The sequence below is a fragment of the Ovis canadensis genome, chromosome 1 (genome assembly GCF_042477335.2).
Source record: "Ovis canadensis isolate MfBH-ARS-UI-01 breed Bighorn chromosome 1, ARS-UI_OviCan_v2, whole genome shotgun sequence".
In the NCBI taxonomy this organism is placed as follows: domain Eukaryota; kingdom Metazoa; phylum Chordata; class Mammalia; order Artiodactyla; family Bovidae; genus Ovis; species Ovis canadensis.
Genome location: NC_091245.1, coordinates 269,365,455 through 269,381,454, shown reverse-complemented (window position 1 = coordinate 269,381,454; position 16,000 = coordinate 269,365,455). Strand labels below are relative to the sequence as shown.

Genomic DNA, 16,000 nt, shown 5'->3' with positions numbered 1-16,000 from the left:
GAGCTAAAAAGCCTCTTGATGAAAGTGAAAGAGGAGAGTGAAAAAGTTGGCTTAAAGCTCAACATTCAGAAAACAAAGATCATGGCATCTGGTCCCATCACTTCATGGGAAGTAGATGGGGGAAGAGTGGAAACAGTGTCAGACTTTATTTTTGGGGGCTCCAAAATCACTGCAGATGGTGACTGCAGCCATGAAATTAAAAGACGCTTACTCCTTGGAAGAAAAGTTATGACCAACATAGATAGTATATTCAAAAGCAGAGACATTACTTTGCCAACTAAGGCCCGTCTAGTCAAGGCTATGGTTTTTCCTGTGGTCATGTATGGATGTGAGAGTTGGACTGTGAAGAAGGCTGAGGGCCAAAGAATTGATGCTTTTGAACTGTGGTGTTGGAGAAGACTCCTGAGAGTCCCCTGGACTGCAAGGAGATCCAATCAGTTCATTCTGAAGGCGATCAACCCCGGGATTTCTTTGGAAGGAATGATGCTGAAGCTGAAACTCCAGTACTTTGGCCACCTCATGAGAAGAGCTGACTCGTTGGAAAAGACTCTGATGCTGGGAGGGATTGGGGGCAGGAGGAGAAGGGGACGACCGAGGATGTGATGGCTCGATGACATCACGGACTCGATGGACATGAGTCTGAGTGAACTCCGGGAGATGGTGATGGACAGGGAAGTCTGGCGTGCTGCGATTCATGGGGTCGCAAAGAGTCAGACACGACTGAGCGACTGAACTGAACTGAACTGAAGTATGTCCTTGCAAGAACTTTCCTCCAGAGAAAGAAATGAGTGATTCTTAGATTCACTGTAAAGCACAACATGAGTCCAGGTTTCCAGCAGGTCTGTCCTAAAGCATTAGGTACACAAGGTATCATCGGTACTGTTCACACTTGTACAGCTAAGCTCCGCCTTGTCTTCTGGTGGGATAGTCACCGCCTCTTTTACCGGTTTCATTCCCTGTGTGCTCCGGCCAGCTTTCTCAGAAATGCTCCACTGGGTTGTCAAAGTCGGTCAGTAGTATTTCCAAATAACTAGCCAGGCAGGTAAACTCACGGTTTCACCAGCTGCTGACCAGTCAGCTCACCTGGGGCGTCATCCTTCTGGTCCCGTTTGGGCTGCTCCTTGATCCGCAGCTTGAGGTCACCCTGGCAGCTCTCCTGTCTCACCACTCACTCGTATGCTGAAGCACTTCCTCTGCTAACTTTCCGAGACAGTGCTTCAGAGCCAACTGTCTGAGTGCTGCCTGTCTGAAAACACTACCCCATCCTCACTTCTGTGACTATCTGAGCACTGCCTGTCTAAAAACAGTGCCCTGTCCTCACCTCTGTGACCGTCTCAGTGCTGCCTGTCTGAAAACAGTGCCCCGTCCTCACCTCTGTGACCGTCTCAGTGCTGCCTGTCTTTAAACACTGCCCGTCCTCATCGTTGTGGACTGCCTAGGAACAGACCTGAAGGTTGAAAATACTGCTCCATGTCCTCCAGTATCACACCAAGAAGCCCAGCCCTGGGGCTGCTGGGCCTTGCTGGACAAGCCCACTCTCCCTGAAAGCTACACCCACCTTCCAGTACCTGGGCAGGTGTCTCGGTGTGGGCCTGTGCACCCCCACAGGTCCTTGACTCCAGCTCTGAAAATGGTCTGGCATCACTATTACAATGCGAAGTTTCCCTCTCTCCTCTAGACGTCATCTTAGAGGACAGCCTTCATGACCAAGTCTAACCTGCACTGTTCTTCCTACTTTCCATCTCTCAGTCTCCCTACTAGTATCTTTTCCTTGATTTATGGAGCTATATCCTCACATCAGATCTCCAGGGATGTTAACGCTAATATTTTTTAAAACTTATTTTCGGCCTCTATCTTTCCTTCAAGCTGGTTTGTTTCTTCTTCCTCCCTCCGTTTCTCCCCCAGTTCAGTTCAGTCACTCAGTCGTGTCTGACTCTTTGTGACCCCATGGACTGTAGCACACCAGGCTTCCTTGTCCATCACCAACTCCTGGAGCCTGCTCAGACTCATGTCCATCAAATCGGTGATGCCATCCAACCTCTCATCCTCTGTCATCCCCTTCTCCTCCTGCCTTCAATCTTGCCCAGCATCAGGGTCTTTTCCAATCAGTCAGTTCTTTGCATCAGGTGGCCAAAGTATTGGAGCTTCAGAATCAGCATCAGTCCTTCCAATGAACACTCAGGACTGATTTCCTTTAGGACTGACTGGTTTGATCTCCTTGCAGTTCAAGGGACTCTCAAGAGTCTTCTCTAACACCACAAGTTTGAAAGCATCAGTTCTTCAGTGCTCAGCTTTCTTTATGCTCCAACTCTCACATCCACACATGACTACTGGAAAAACCACAGCTTTGACTAGACAGACCTTTGTTGGCAAAGTAATGTCCCTGCTTTTTAATATGCTGTCTAGGTTGGTCGTAGCTTTTCTTCCAAGGAGCAAGCGTCTTTTAATTTCATGGCTACAGTCACCATCTGCAGTGATTTTGGAGCCCAGAAAAATAAAGTCTCACTGTTTTCCATTGTTTCCCCATCTATTTGCCATGAAGTGATGGGACTGGATGCCATGATCTTAGTTTTTTGAATGTTGAGCTTTAAGCCAACTTTTTCACTCTCCTCTTTCACTTTCATCAAGAGGCTCTTTAGTTTTCTATCACTTTCTGCCTTAAGGGTGGTGTCATCTGTGTATCTGAGGATATCGATATTTCTCCCAGCAATCTTCATTCCAGCTTGTGCTTCATCCAGCCTGGCATTTCACATGATGTACTCTGAATATAAGTTAAATAAGCAGGGTGACAATATACAGCCTTGACATACTCCTTTCCTGATTTGGAACCAGTCATTGTTCTGTGTCCGGTTCTCACTGCTGCTTCCTGCCCTGCATGCAGGTTTCTCAGGAGGCAGGGCAGGTGGTCTGGTGTCCTGTCTCTTGGAGAATTTCCCAGTTTCTTGTGACCTTTCTCCCCCACCTCCCCTTTAATTTGTCTGCCCATTTCTTGGACCTTTGGTTCTTCTCTTTCACACGCAAGTTTCTGTCCTTACACCTCCTTGGCTGCTGATTTACACTGAAGACTGAGGCACCTGGAGAGCTGCCTGAAACTCAGCATCACCCTGTCCACTCACAGCTCCTCTGCTGGGTGCGCTGACCTCAGGCGCCCCTCCTCACAGGGGAGGTCACTGCTGAGCAGGCTGGTCTTCACCATTCTGAACTCCGTTACACCTGGCCTCCTCATGTCTGGCTCGGTCTGCTGAGAGCAGTGCTGTGGGCAGAACTTCCCATAATGGCAGAAACGTTCCTTCTCAACATTCCTTCTCTATCAAATATGCTAGCTGTCGGTCACAAGCAGTGACTGATGCCCAGAAACAGGACTTGCACAACTCTTGGGTTAATTTGAACAGCCCATGTAGCCACTGCCGACCGTGCTGGGCAGTGCAGGATGAGGAACTGCATTGGGGGGAGTGCAGCTCAACAGCCTCCTCTGTGTTCCATTCTGGCCAGTGGGAAAGAGGGGGCTTCCTGGCCACACGGAACAGGGAAGGAGATGAATATAAAACACCCAGAATTTCAAAGTAACATTGATGATTCCTCTCAAAATAGGAACTTTGGAAATGTAACATTAATACTTGACATTAATATTTTTGTTAAAACCAACATATATGAAGAGGAAGAGAAAAGAAGTTGAAGAATCAGAGACTGTTCAATGAGTGAGAAAAAAAGGAACCATCATTTTATCTACATCAACACAAACCTTCTCAACATTCAGTACTTTTCACTGCTGACTTAAACCCTTTGTGTTAATGCTGTGAGTCAAAACAATCGACAGAGCACTGATGCCATCAAAAGGGATTTTTGGCCTCCACTCTTACTCCCTCCCTCCAACAAAGGTTCATGTGGTTACTTACTCTGTCTCCAGGTTTAAGCAGTGGTTCGTTCTTATTAGTCAGTTTATTAAGTAGCGTATAAGCTAGTTTTAAACTTCGACTCCAAAGTTTGCCTAAAATAAAATAAAAATACTAACAATGTAAAATTCAATAAACTAATAGTTACAATTTTAATGTAGCAATCATAATACTCCATTATATACCATTATTACTCTATTGTGAAAATGCAGATATTAATAGTTGCCAACTGATAGTTATTTTGCACAATGCGATAATGAACATCATAGTTTTCTCTTAGAAACAAGTTACAGATTTATTTTTCTTAACAGAAAAATAAAACATTTTCTTATAAAAAATTCAGAATACAGAAAAGCCAGCTGGAAAAAAAAGCATTTTTTTCTGTTATGTATGTATGCGTATACACACACATAATATGCATAATTTTTTAAAAATGGGATCATATTGACACTTCACTCTTATTTCAATCAACTGTGAATCACGGTGAACGCATTTTCGTTCCACTATGTCTCACTCATCCCCTTACACAAGTGGCACACAGTTCATTTCACCTCTACAACAATAATTCACGAGGTGGGTCCTATCTTCATTTCTGCTCTTCACTCAAGAGAACAGTCAGGGAGATGCCAGATGATCTGCTAGTGCCATGGCTGCTGGAGAGGTGCATCTGGACCCCTCACACACGTACACTACAGCACACCACACACACACGTCACACATACACACACTGTCACAGACACCATGCACACACCACACACACACACCACACATATCCACAGACATCATATGCACACTCCCTCCGGCAGGTGGCAGGTCTCTATGTGGATGGGAGAACAGCAGTGCTCCAGCCCAGGAGGGGAGGAGGAGGCCAGCCGTGCAGCCGTGAGCAGCCGGGACACGTGGCCGGCAACACGTGCAGCACAAGCTGCTGACAAGTACAGACATCCAGAACACAAAAATGCTACAAACAGCCCCGTGTAAAATGTGCAAAAGACTCAACAGCATTTAACAAAAGAGAAAACCTAAAGGATAAAAACAGGAAAAGACTACAACGTACCAGCCATCACCAGATTAGCACCACAATGACTATCACTGTGTTCTCAGCAGATTAGCTCAAAGTAATGCTGCCAATGGCAGGGAGAGGGACTCACATACCAGGCAGCTGAGTGCAAACTGAAAAGGTCTGGAATTACCTGGCAAAGGTAAAACCGTCATTATCCTAGACTGAGCTAGTGCTTCCTCTCCTAATATTAACACATGCTGGACAAGAACGCACGCTTGTCTACTAGGCAGCGCTGACTGTAACAATCAAGATGGAAATGACCCAACATCCACCAATAGTATGATGGATACATATACCCTGAAATAGTATTCATTCCTCAACAGAAATGAATGAGCCACAACTATATACAACAATACGGATGACTCTTAATGCATATAGTAAGAGGCTCCACTGCCAAGCAGGAATGAGGAGTAATGGCAGACCAGCACTGCCATCCAAAATTATTTTAAAGCTGGATAAAATGCAAGACCATCTGCTCAGGGAGCTGACTCCAGGGAAACCCCTGGGGAGGGGAGCTGATCTTCCACAGCTGTTCTTGCAAAAACTGGGGTGTTTGGGGTCCTGCCACCCATAGGACATCAGCGCCTCATGGTCTTAGGCCTATCAGTTGCTGCTTCTGGGGCATGGAGACCAGGGCCCTAAGAAGAGTCTGCTGAATCCCAGGGCCGTGCATGCAGATGGAAGCCTTGGAGAAGCCATTCAGAGCCCTCAAGTTGCTACGTAAGACAAAGACTGTGGATGGGGTCACTCAGAATACACCAGTTTAGAGAATCAGAATAAAGGAAAATAGAAAATCTCCAAACTGAAGTATATATAAAAAAGAATGCAAAACATAAAAAACGATTTATTAAAGGCACACAGGACTCAGAGAAGGTATTAATATAAATGTAATCAGAGTTCCAGAAGGACAGGAGAGATAAATGGGGAAGAAATACTATATCAAGAACCTATGGGTATAAGTTTCCAGAAACTGATGAAAGATACCACTCCATAGATTTAAGAAGGCATGTGGTCCCCCAGCAGAAGCTTCCAAAGAACATCACAGCTAAATGCATCACAGCAAGACAGACACAAGGCAGAGCCAAAAAGCCATAGGGGGACGAGACAACGCATCATCCAGACAGTGGCAGCAACCTGGCCTCTCACTTCTCAGAAGGCATCTCCAAGCCTGCAGAGTCCAACAGCCCTGACCAAAATGATTTGGTCAGGGAGGGAGATGCAGGAAGTCCCGCAGCCAGAGGAGAGGTTATGGGGAAAACACAGGGAGGCGAGAAGGAACATTTAGCCAAGGAAGGAAAACAGCATGAGTTTTGACTTGAGAAGCAGAGCAGTGAATGGTGTCTTATGGGCGTAATGGGTACAGACTTAAGATGCAGGACAAGGAGGCAAGGGCCTCAGGCCGGGATCTTCGGGAAGCACCAAGGTAGAACGAGGCTCGAGAAAGGCCCTTGAAGGGGAGAGTGGACAGCGGCCTTGCAGCTACTGCAGGCCTTTCCCAAGGACAGTCCTGGCTGAGCAGGACACAGGCCCTGTCCCCACCCCTCATGCAACCTGGACCCAAAAGCTGAATTGGATAGGTGAAGGCTGTCCTCACAAGCGGGCAACAAGCTCCTTTCCTAAAGAATTACAGACCCATCTCTCTAATGACCACAGGTACAAAGCCTGCAAACAACATACTGGCAATCAGAACTCAGGCATTTACTTAAAGACATTAGGGCCAAGTGGGATCTATTTTAGGAATGCACAGGCTGCTTAACATTTGAAAATTATTCAATGGAACTTATCAACATCCGTTAGATCATAGAAAAGGCAAGAAAATTCCAGAAAACACATCTGCTTCACTGACAACATTAAAGCCTTTGATTATGTGGATCACAACAAACGGTCAAAAATTCTTAAAAAGACAGAAATACCAGACCACTTTACCTGCCTCCTGAGAAACTTGTATGCAGGTCAAGAAGCCACAGTTAGAACCAGACACGGAACAATGAACTAGTTCAAAACTGGGAAAGGAGTGCATCTAGACTGTAGATGACTCACAAGCTGAAATCAAGAGAGAAATATCAACAGCCTCAGACATGAAAATGACACCACTCTAATGGCAGAAAATGAAGAGGAACTAAAGAGCCTTTTGATGAGGGTGAAAGAGGAGAGTGAAAAAGCTGCCCTAAAACTCAACATCCGAAAAACTAAGATTATGGCATCTGGTCCCATCACTTTATGGCAAAGAGAAGAGGGAAAAGGGAAAGCAGTGACAGATTTTATTTTCTTGGGCTCCCAAATCACTGCAGACAGGGACTAGAGCCACGAAATTACAAAGACACCTGCTCCTTGGAAGAAAAGCTATGACAAACCTAGATAGCATATTAAAAAGCAGAGACAACACTTTGCCGACAAAGGTCCATATAGTTAAAGCTATGGTTTTTCCAGTGGTCATGTATGGATGTGAGAGTTGGACTATAAAGAAGGATGAGTGCCAAAGAATTGATGCTTTTTAACTGTGGTGCTGGAGAAGAATCTTGAGAGTCCCTTCGACAGTAAGGAGATTCAACCAGTCCATCCTAAAGGAGATCAGTCTTGAATATCCATTGGAAGGACTGATGCTGAAGCTGAAGCTCCAATCCTTTGGCCACTTGATGCACACAGCCCACTCGCTGGAAAAGACCTTGATGCTGGGAAAGACTGAGGGCAGGAGGAAAAGTGGGTGACAAGAGGATGAGATGGTGTGGCATCACCGACTCAACGGACATGAGTTTGAGCAAGCTCCGGGAGATGGTGAAAGACAGGGCAGTCTGGTGTGCTGCAGTCCATCAGGTCGCAAGGAGTCAGACACAACAGAGGGACACAACAACAGCAACTCACCAAACTAGTAGAGCAAGACAGAGAAGTCACGTGAGCATCTTGACGAAGCAGAAAAAGCCAGTGCATGTCAAACAGCTTTTAGCAAACTAGGAATAGAAGTGAACTTTATTAACCTGATGAAGAATTTCTACCATAAAACAAGCAAAAAAGCTACATTGGCATCAAGACCAAGTGCTGTCCATCTAAGACGGGGAAGGGCTCATGCTGCCCTGGTGGCCCCAGCCAAGGTGAGGCAGGACAGGAGCACGAGGAAGGCCAGGATGACACATCACTGCCCCCAGGTACTTGACTGTGAGCAGGATGCTCAGGACTACTCGCTAAGAGATCAAAAAGAACTAACACCTCACCTTAGCAAGATCACTAGACGCAACGTCACCGTCCAAAAAAGCAGTTGCTTTTCTATATACAGGCAACAAGGCGTAAAAAAGACTTACTCATTCCATTCCAACAGGAATAAATCTTAACAAGATTCCTGGACTCAAAAGTATAAACCTTCACTGAGAGAAACTAAAGCAGACCTTGAAAGGGGAACATTCCAGGGCTGTGAACTGGAGGATTCCACAATCACAGCAACACTGACGGGTTCAATGCAGTGTCAGTCACTATCCTGGAGGATTTTTTTCTGGAATGGATGCAGTGATTCTAAAGTTTACTTGGAAATGCAAAGAGCCAAGAAGAGTCCAAGGAAATCCTGAGAATCGATCGCAGAGCAGAAGGACTGACATCCGACACTGACTCCCAGCTCCAGCGCCTCAGGAAGCCAGGACGGACGGCAGACGGTGAGACAGGACAGACCCACAAGCACATCTTTCACCTGGTGAAAAGCCACTGGACTGCAAAGCCATCCCTGGGGGAAGCACTGCTTCTCACCAATGATCGTGGATCAATTACATTCAGAGGAGAGAACATGAGCCCAAGTTCATCCCACACAAAAGAAAACTGCACATAGATCGTAGCCCTAAGTGTGAAAAGTAAAAGGCGTCTCCAGATGAGAAGGCAGGAGAAAACCTGTGTGACCTAAGGTTCGGCAAAGGCTTCCAATGCTGGACAGAAAGCACAGAGAAGGGGGAAGATAGGTAAATTAGACTCCATTAGGCTAAGGCCTCTCATTTATCTAAAGTCACAGTGAAAAGTGTTAAAAGGCAGTACAAAGGGTGGGAGAATTCATTTGCAAAACATGTACTGGAGAAAAGGCGCCTAACTGAAACATAAAAAGCATCAGCAAATGCACAGAGAAATGAGCTGAAGATCTGGGTGCTTCCTAGAAGGAGGGCTCACATAGCCCACAAGCACGTGAGGAGCACCCTCAGCACCAGGAAGCCAGTCAGTGCTGAACTGGGCATGATGCACACTCCCCAGGAAGGAGAAAGGAGACAGGGTCCACTGGGTTGGGGAGGGGGAATTGCCCGGCAGCTCACCCCATGCCCACAGCAGCACAGATGCCTATACACGTTCACCGAAGACCCACAGAGAACGATCACAATAGTTCAACACGTAGCAGCCCCGCCATGGACACAACCCAGATGTCCACCGACTGTGCAGCATGGACGTCAGCAGATGGATGAAACAACACTCACGGACGAGAATGAACTGACCACACAGTGCACGGGTGAGTCTCAGACAGCGCCAAGCGTGAGGCAGCCCAGGCACGTGGGACTTGCTTACACCACGGGTCAACAGGGCACTGGCCTTGGCTGTGGAGGATGCCGGCCTGGGGACCAGGAGTACCTCGAGGCCAAGTGTTCCATGAAAGCACACTGAGTCCAAAGTACGTGATTTGTGCTAACATTAAAACGAAAATGGAACCAAAAAATGCCAAACAAAAAAAAACAAACACTGCTTGATGCCATTTTTACAAAGTTCAAAATGAAACAAAAGTGAACTCCACTGGTCAGAAAGGCACACCCAGACGTGGAGTACAGGGGGTGGTCTCCGCTGGTGGGAAGAGTAGCGGGTGGGACGGTGAGGCAAGGCTGTTTCCCCGGCCACTGTCTGAGCTCGTCAGGACTGTGCCCTCCCCGGCCTCACGAGCTCACATCTGTGCGCCCCCTCGGCCTCCTGCTGGCACTTGCCATAGGTGAGGGTGTAGACGGCCTTCCCAGCGGTGTCCAGGGCAGTCAGGCACGGGGCTCTGGGCTGTGTGGTACCCCACTGCTGCAAGGCGGCCAGCAGCGAGGGCGGCCAGGAGCCCTCGGCCAGGGGCTCCCCTCGCAGCACTGCCATTTGGCTGCCCTCAGGCTTCGGCTGGTTCGGATCTGGCTGCTGCACTACAAAAAAAACAGACATGTGAGGACCAGCATTTCTAGAACCAGGCACACACTCGGCTTGTCAGGCCCCACGTTTTATCATTCTCTTCTTCAAAAGCATGAACTCTAAAAAAGCTACCATCATTTCTTCAGATTTCCTTATCGTTACAATAGTCACAGGCCAGTTGACCAAGGGTGGAAAGAAATCAGGATGAGTCCTATGACTGTAACCAGAGAGTCACAAGGACCCCAGGCTTTCACCTGAAGACACCTGAGAAGCAGGTGTCCCCACTTATGAAGGATGAGAACAGAATAACCACTTAAGTTTGGGCTCAAACCATGTTGGAAGAAACAAAACAAAGTAAAATCTATTATATTTTCAGTGTATATGTAACCAAGATTTGCCCAAATGTAAGAAAGACTTCCTAAAAAGCATTCATGGTTTGAAGCCACGCTAACCCCAAAGTAGGGGGAGACACCAGAGCTGGCCTAAGGGGCGACTGCACAGCAGTGGTGCCGAAACCAAGGGCTGGGGGGCCAAGCGCCCCGAGGCCACAACAACACGTCACACACTGGTGTCTTATATGGGGCTTGACTTCTCCTTTCCTATAGATTTATACTTCTTAGTAAGTCTACGCTCTTCTTTCCTAAATATATATATATATATATAATTCATAAATGAGAGACAGAAATTCTAAAAAGGAGTCAAAACTTTGATGAAAACACAATGCTTTAAAACCAAGGCAAGACAAGTAGTTCAGACTTAAAACTTTAAATAAAAACTTAAATCATGGAAGGAAAATGAAGTCTTAAATGTACTCTTACAGAGTCCTACCGCTAGGCAAGGCACAGAGATGCCATCTCTTAACTACGACTTGTGTGCGCAGTGCCCGGGGTCATGCGTGATGGGGAGGTCACTCCACACACATGACCAGAGCCAGGACACAGACCGCGCTTTTCTACATCTTCTGTCGTGGTGATAACCACGTCATCACACCCGGCAGTCTCCCTGCTCGCACAAACTGGAGGGCCGGCGCTGGAACGCTCACCTTCCAAAAGCTCCTCGAAATCATCCACAAAGAACTCCTTCAGGGGAGGGCGCTTTGGCCTCTTCAGGGTGTTCAGAAGCTGCTGGATCTTGGAGGACACTCTGCTGTTCACGGGGACACCTGTCACAGGAAGAGAGAACTGAGGCCAGAGGTCAACCACATGAGCATGTCAGAACTTGTGAATCTAACCAAGCTTTGATGGCCCACCAAATGGCCAGTCTGGAATTTATCAGTTCATTTGACATTTACTGACGCCTTCCAAGAACCAGAACTTGTTGTAAGCCAGTGGTTTTCAGAGTGGCCCAGGGACCCTTAGGAGTGCCCGAGGCCCTTTCAGGGGCTTCGTGAGGTCACATGAGATGCCATTTGCTCTCCTCTCTCACAGGTGCACAGCGGAGGTTTCCAGAGGCTGCACGGTGTGGGCGCCCAGCAGATGGGAATCATGCAGACACTGCTCTCACACCTGAAACAAGCCTGCTCTCTCATGGCATCTCACTGCACGGGAGCTGCTCCTGTGACTGTGTGCTGTTCATGCTAAGATGTAATGAGTTTGATATGGCTATTTTTCAATGACTTAATAAATATTTTAACAAATCTTTAGTTTCTAATATGGTAAATATCCAGAGATAACCCACATAAGCTAAAAGCTCTTTGGTGTCCTCATTAGTTATTAAGAAATGCTGTTCTCAGGGATGTAAAGTTAGCCAACAGGTAAGTCTGCCCTCAAACACCTCTCAGTCTGCTGCATGGAAAGAAGCAAAAATATGTACACGTGCCAGCAAAAAAGGGCACCCACCACAGTGACAAGTCCTCAGAGGGAAAGGCACAGGGGACATGAGTGGGTGCACAGGGGAAAGGCCTGGAGCCCCAGCCACCCCCGTGCATCATGAGGCACATGGCACCTTCCTTCTCCTGGGCTAGGTCAACAATTGAAACCTGCATTCACTGGCTTGGCCTCTGCAGGCCCCTTTACGATACCACCATTTCGAAAGAGTCTCTTTCCTTTATTAAGTAGAATATGCCTCATTCTGCATTTGCGTGAGGTTTTCTCAGGATTCAATTCAGATATCGCACTGCTGGCTGAACAGCACCTGAGAACCACATCCAGGCGCATAGGACCCCCCACTGCTCTTTTGAGGTTCTGGGCACACTGCTGTCTAGCACTCCGCTGTCGTCACTATTTTTTTTCTAGTGCAACTAACAAACACTGTGAGAGGAGACCCTTCAAGACCTCACATATACCCTGACCCCCACCCAGCTCTCTCCCTTCATATAACAGCCACCGCCACTCTGTCAGATGCAAGCTTTATTGCAATGGTTCCTCAATTATATTCCAACTTAAGCAGCCCACGGACACTAACAGCTGCCACCTGACTTCCTTCCTTCCTTACTGGCTCTCCTGAGAAAAGCTACCGAAGACCAAGACAGTGGCGAGATATGCTCCCTGCTATTGCAGTCTTTGCTTCCTCTACCACACAGAGCTAAAAAGCCTGTGTACATGCACACGCGTGCATACTCATGGGTCTGCACACACCCCATACACAATACACACATGCGCACAGGCAGCACCACACACACAGGTCCCTGTCTTAGAATCTTGGGTCCACACAGCACCCCGGTGCTGAACTCCTTGTCAGACACCTCTTCTCCACAGCAGGAGCCTGGCTCCCAACAGCAGTGCTGCAGTTCTGCACCATCACAGACGTGACATAATTCCCCGAGTCCTACCCAAGCCAACACAGGAACAGCTACAAACGAGAGTTCAGGCTGGTGAGCCTTGCTCAGGACTGAGGACACTGTGTCCCCCACTGACAGCTCCTTCCCCCACCCCTCAAGGGTGGCTATGCAGTTCTTGGGAATACAATCAGATTTATTTATTTACAATTCTTCTCAGTTTTGGGATTCCCCCCTTCTTCTCATCTTTTAGTTTCTGTTTTAAATGTGCAGAACATATGTCTAAAAATCACAACTATATAAAAAGATAAACTTGAACAACTGTCACTCTGCCGTGAATTCCTGGCCACCTTCCCCGTCCTCTGCAGGACCAGCCTCTGCTTTCTGGCTCCTCCCTCCTGTTGGTTGTTCTCCTGCTTCTCACAAGGGAGGTGGTAAACTACGAACGTTCCTTTCCTCTTTGCCTTTTCATGTAACATCTCCTGGAAAACACCCTCATTCCAGGTCATAAAGAGCTTTTCACTATTTCTGATAGCTGCACAGTCCTCCACCGTGTGAATGTACCCAGTTTATCCCACATTTGAGAGGCCTGGACGGCAGGCAGTTCCCACTATTTCCGAGAGTTGCCCAGTCCTCCACCATGTGACTGTTCCCGGTTTAGCCCACAGTTTGAGAGGCCTGGATGGCAGGTAGTTCCCAATGTTTTGCAAATACAGACAGCACAGCAGTGAGTGAGCTTGCGTGTACACACTTCCTGATTTCTGGAGGTGTGCACTCGGGGTAAATGCCCATGCTGTGCTGCTGATCCAAATGGAAGCACAGACACAGATTTTTACCAGCTGCTCCCTCAGAAAGGCTGACCTACTTTGCATTCCCACCAACAATGTGGATTTCTCTAGTAACGAAAAAGAATGAATATCATGTGTAAGAGCTATTTTTATATCTCTTTTTGTGAATTGTCTGTGTGTTCTGCTTATTTTCCTATACTAGGAGCTGGAAACTTCTTTAAGGACTGATGGAGAGTATCTGGGGCTGTGGCACCATCTCCATCATCACAAAAGCAGCACAGACGATTCGGGAAGGCGGGTGTGGCAGCCCCAAAAGCACCTTGAATCAAGATGAACAGAAAAACATCCCAATGAATACATTCTGAATTTAAAAAATGAAACTGAAAAAAAGAGCAAAGGAAACACAGAGTAAGTAGGAGAGAAGTAACATAGGTGAGCAGAAATAAACATAATCGAGAAAAGACAAACAATAGAGAAAAACAGTTAAATTAAAACTGGTTCTTTGAAAGATAAAGTTCAATTAGCTCACTAGCTAGGACGATTGAGATGAAGAAAGGAGACCCTAGCAACTAACATGGTGAGCCAGCACCACGGGTCCCGCACACACAAGGATGACAGGGGCCTGGAAAGCAGAGATGGAATGGACGACTCCGCCAAAGACACAGAACTGACTCGAGGTAGAAAGGCTGTTTCCTCTGATTAGAAAACAGAAGAGGAAGGACACTTCTCAATTCATTCTAAGATGAGTACTATCCTGATACCAAACCAGACAAAAATATCAGACCAGTATTTATCTCAAACAGAGACACAAATGCTACAAAAGATATTAGTAAATCAAATCCACAATATACGTCAGAGAGGAGGACACCACAACCAAGTGGGGTTTTTCTTGAGAACATACCTCCTTCGGCTTAATCTTCGAAAGTCAGTCAATGAAATGTACTATATTAACAAACTAGGAAAGAAAAATCGTATGATGAGCTTAACAGATTTTAAAAATCATTTAACAAAAATCATGATAAAAACTTTTCAGGAAACTAGAGGGAAGAAAGGAACGCCCCCAACCTGATGAAGAGCAACTATTTTTAAAAATCCATGGTTAACATTACAATTAAAAATTGAAAAAGTGGATGCTTTCCCCCTTAAATGGGAAACAAGGCGAGTTGTGTCCATTCTCAACATTTCTAACTAACATTAATGGAAGCCCTAGACACTGCGACAAAGCCAGGAAACTAAACGTTCCTATAGGCGGACAATTTGGAAAGAAAAGTAAAACTGTATTCATAGACAACATGGTCATGCACGTGGAAATCTTACAGAATCTACCAAAAAGGCTACTAGAATTGATGTAAGGTCAATATACAAGAATCAACTATGTCCCTAAATATTAGCAATACACAAGTGGGAAAAAATTTAAATATCACTTGTAATAGCATCTAAAAATATAACATATTTTGAGATAATTTTAACAAAATATGTGCAATACCTGTACACTGAAGGCTACAAAAATAGTGCTGAAAAAAAAATTTTTAAGTGCTAAGTAAATGGAGAGATATACCATATTTATCAATTGAAATGTACAACATTGTTAAGAGGCCAATTCTCTCTAAACTGATCTAGAGAGTCAATGAAGTACCAATCAAAACCCAGCAGAAATTTTGGTAGACATTAACAAGTGGATTTTAAACTATACATTAAGATGCAAAGGAGCTAGAACAGGTAAGGCAGTTTTTAAAATGAAGAGCTGAGGGCCAACTACAGTACACAATTTTAAGGTTTATTCTAAAACCACATATAAAAACCCACATATATAAAACCATGACAGTATGGTACTGGTATAAAGACAGAAAAAGCATTGGAACAGCATACAGATCCCCAAAGTAGATCACTCTCATATGTGGTCCATCTTCATTAAAGATGCCAAAGAAACTGGAGGGGGTATTACATGATCCTAGAACAACTGGACATCCATACACAGAAAAGTAAACTCAGATTATATCTTGCATTGATACTAAATTTAACTCAAAATGGATCATGTACCTAAACATAAAACAAAACTACAAAATTCTAGGAGAAAATATAGGAGAAAACTGTTAGATCTTGGGTCAGGAAAGTATCTATTAGATGTGACCCAAAAATAGAATCCATGGAAGAAAAAAATGGTAAACTGGACTTCATCAAAATGAAAGACTTCTCCTCTCACTATTAGAGGATGAAAACACAAGCCACAGACAGGGAGAAAAAAAAAATTTATAAACCTGATAGAGAACTTATATCCGGACTATATAAAGAACTCCGGAAATAAGAAAACAAACAACACATTTTAAAAAACAAGCAAAAGATTTGAACAGACCCTTGCAGAAAGATATACAAATGGGAAATGAGCACATGAAAAGACGGTAAACATCATCAGTCACTAGGGAGA

At 45.7% G+C, this 16,000-nt stretch overlaps 1 protein-coding gene across 6 annotated transcripts in view; it reads right to left on the bottom strand.

Moving 5' to 3' along the window:
- The window catches only part of DIP2A (disco interacting protein 2 homolog A), a 109,432-nt gene that overhangs the window by 54,754 nt on the left and 38,678 nt on the right, over positions 1 to 16,000 (bottom strand). For all 6 annotated transcript variants that reach the window (XM_069566994.1, XM_069566986.1, XM_069567020.1 and 3 more), the window contains 3 exons: positions 11,114 to 11,233; positions 9,891 to 10,085; positions 3,897 to 3,988 (listed from right to left, as the gene is read on the bottom strand). In XM_069566994.1, coding sequence (XP_069423095.1) covers positions 3,897 to 3,988; positions 9,891 to 10,085; positions 11,114 to 11,233 — 407 coding nt within the window. The remainder of the gene's footprint in view (positions 1 to 3,896; positions 3,989 to 9,890; positions 10,086 to 11,113; positions 11,234 to 16,000) is intronic.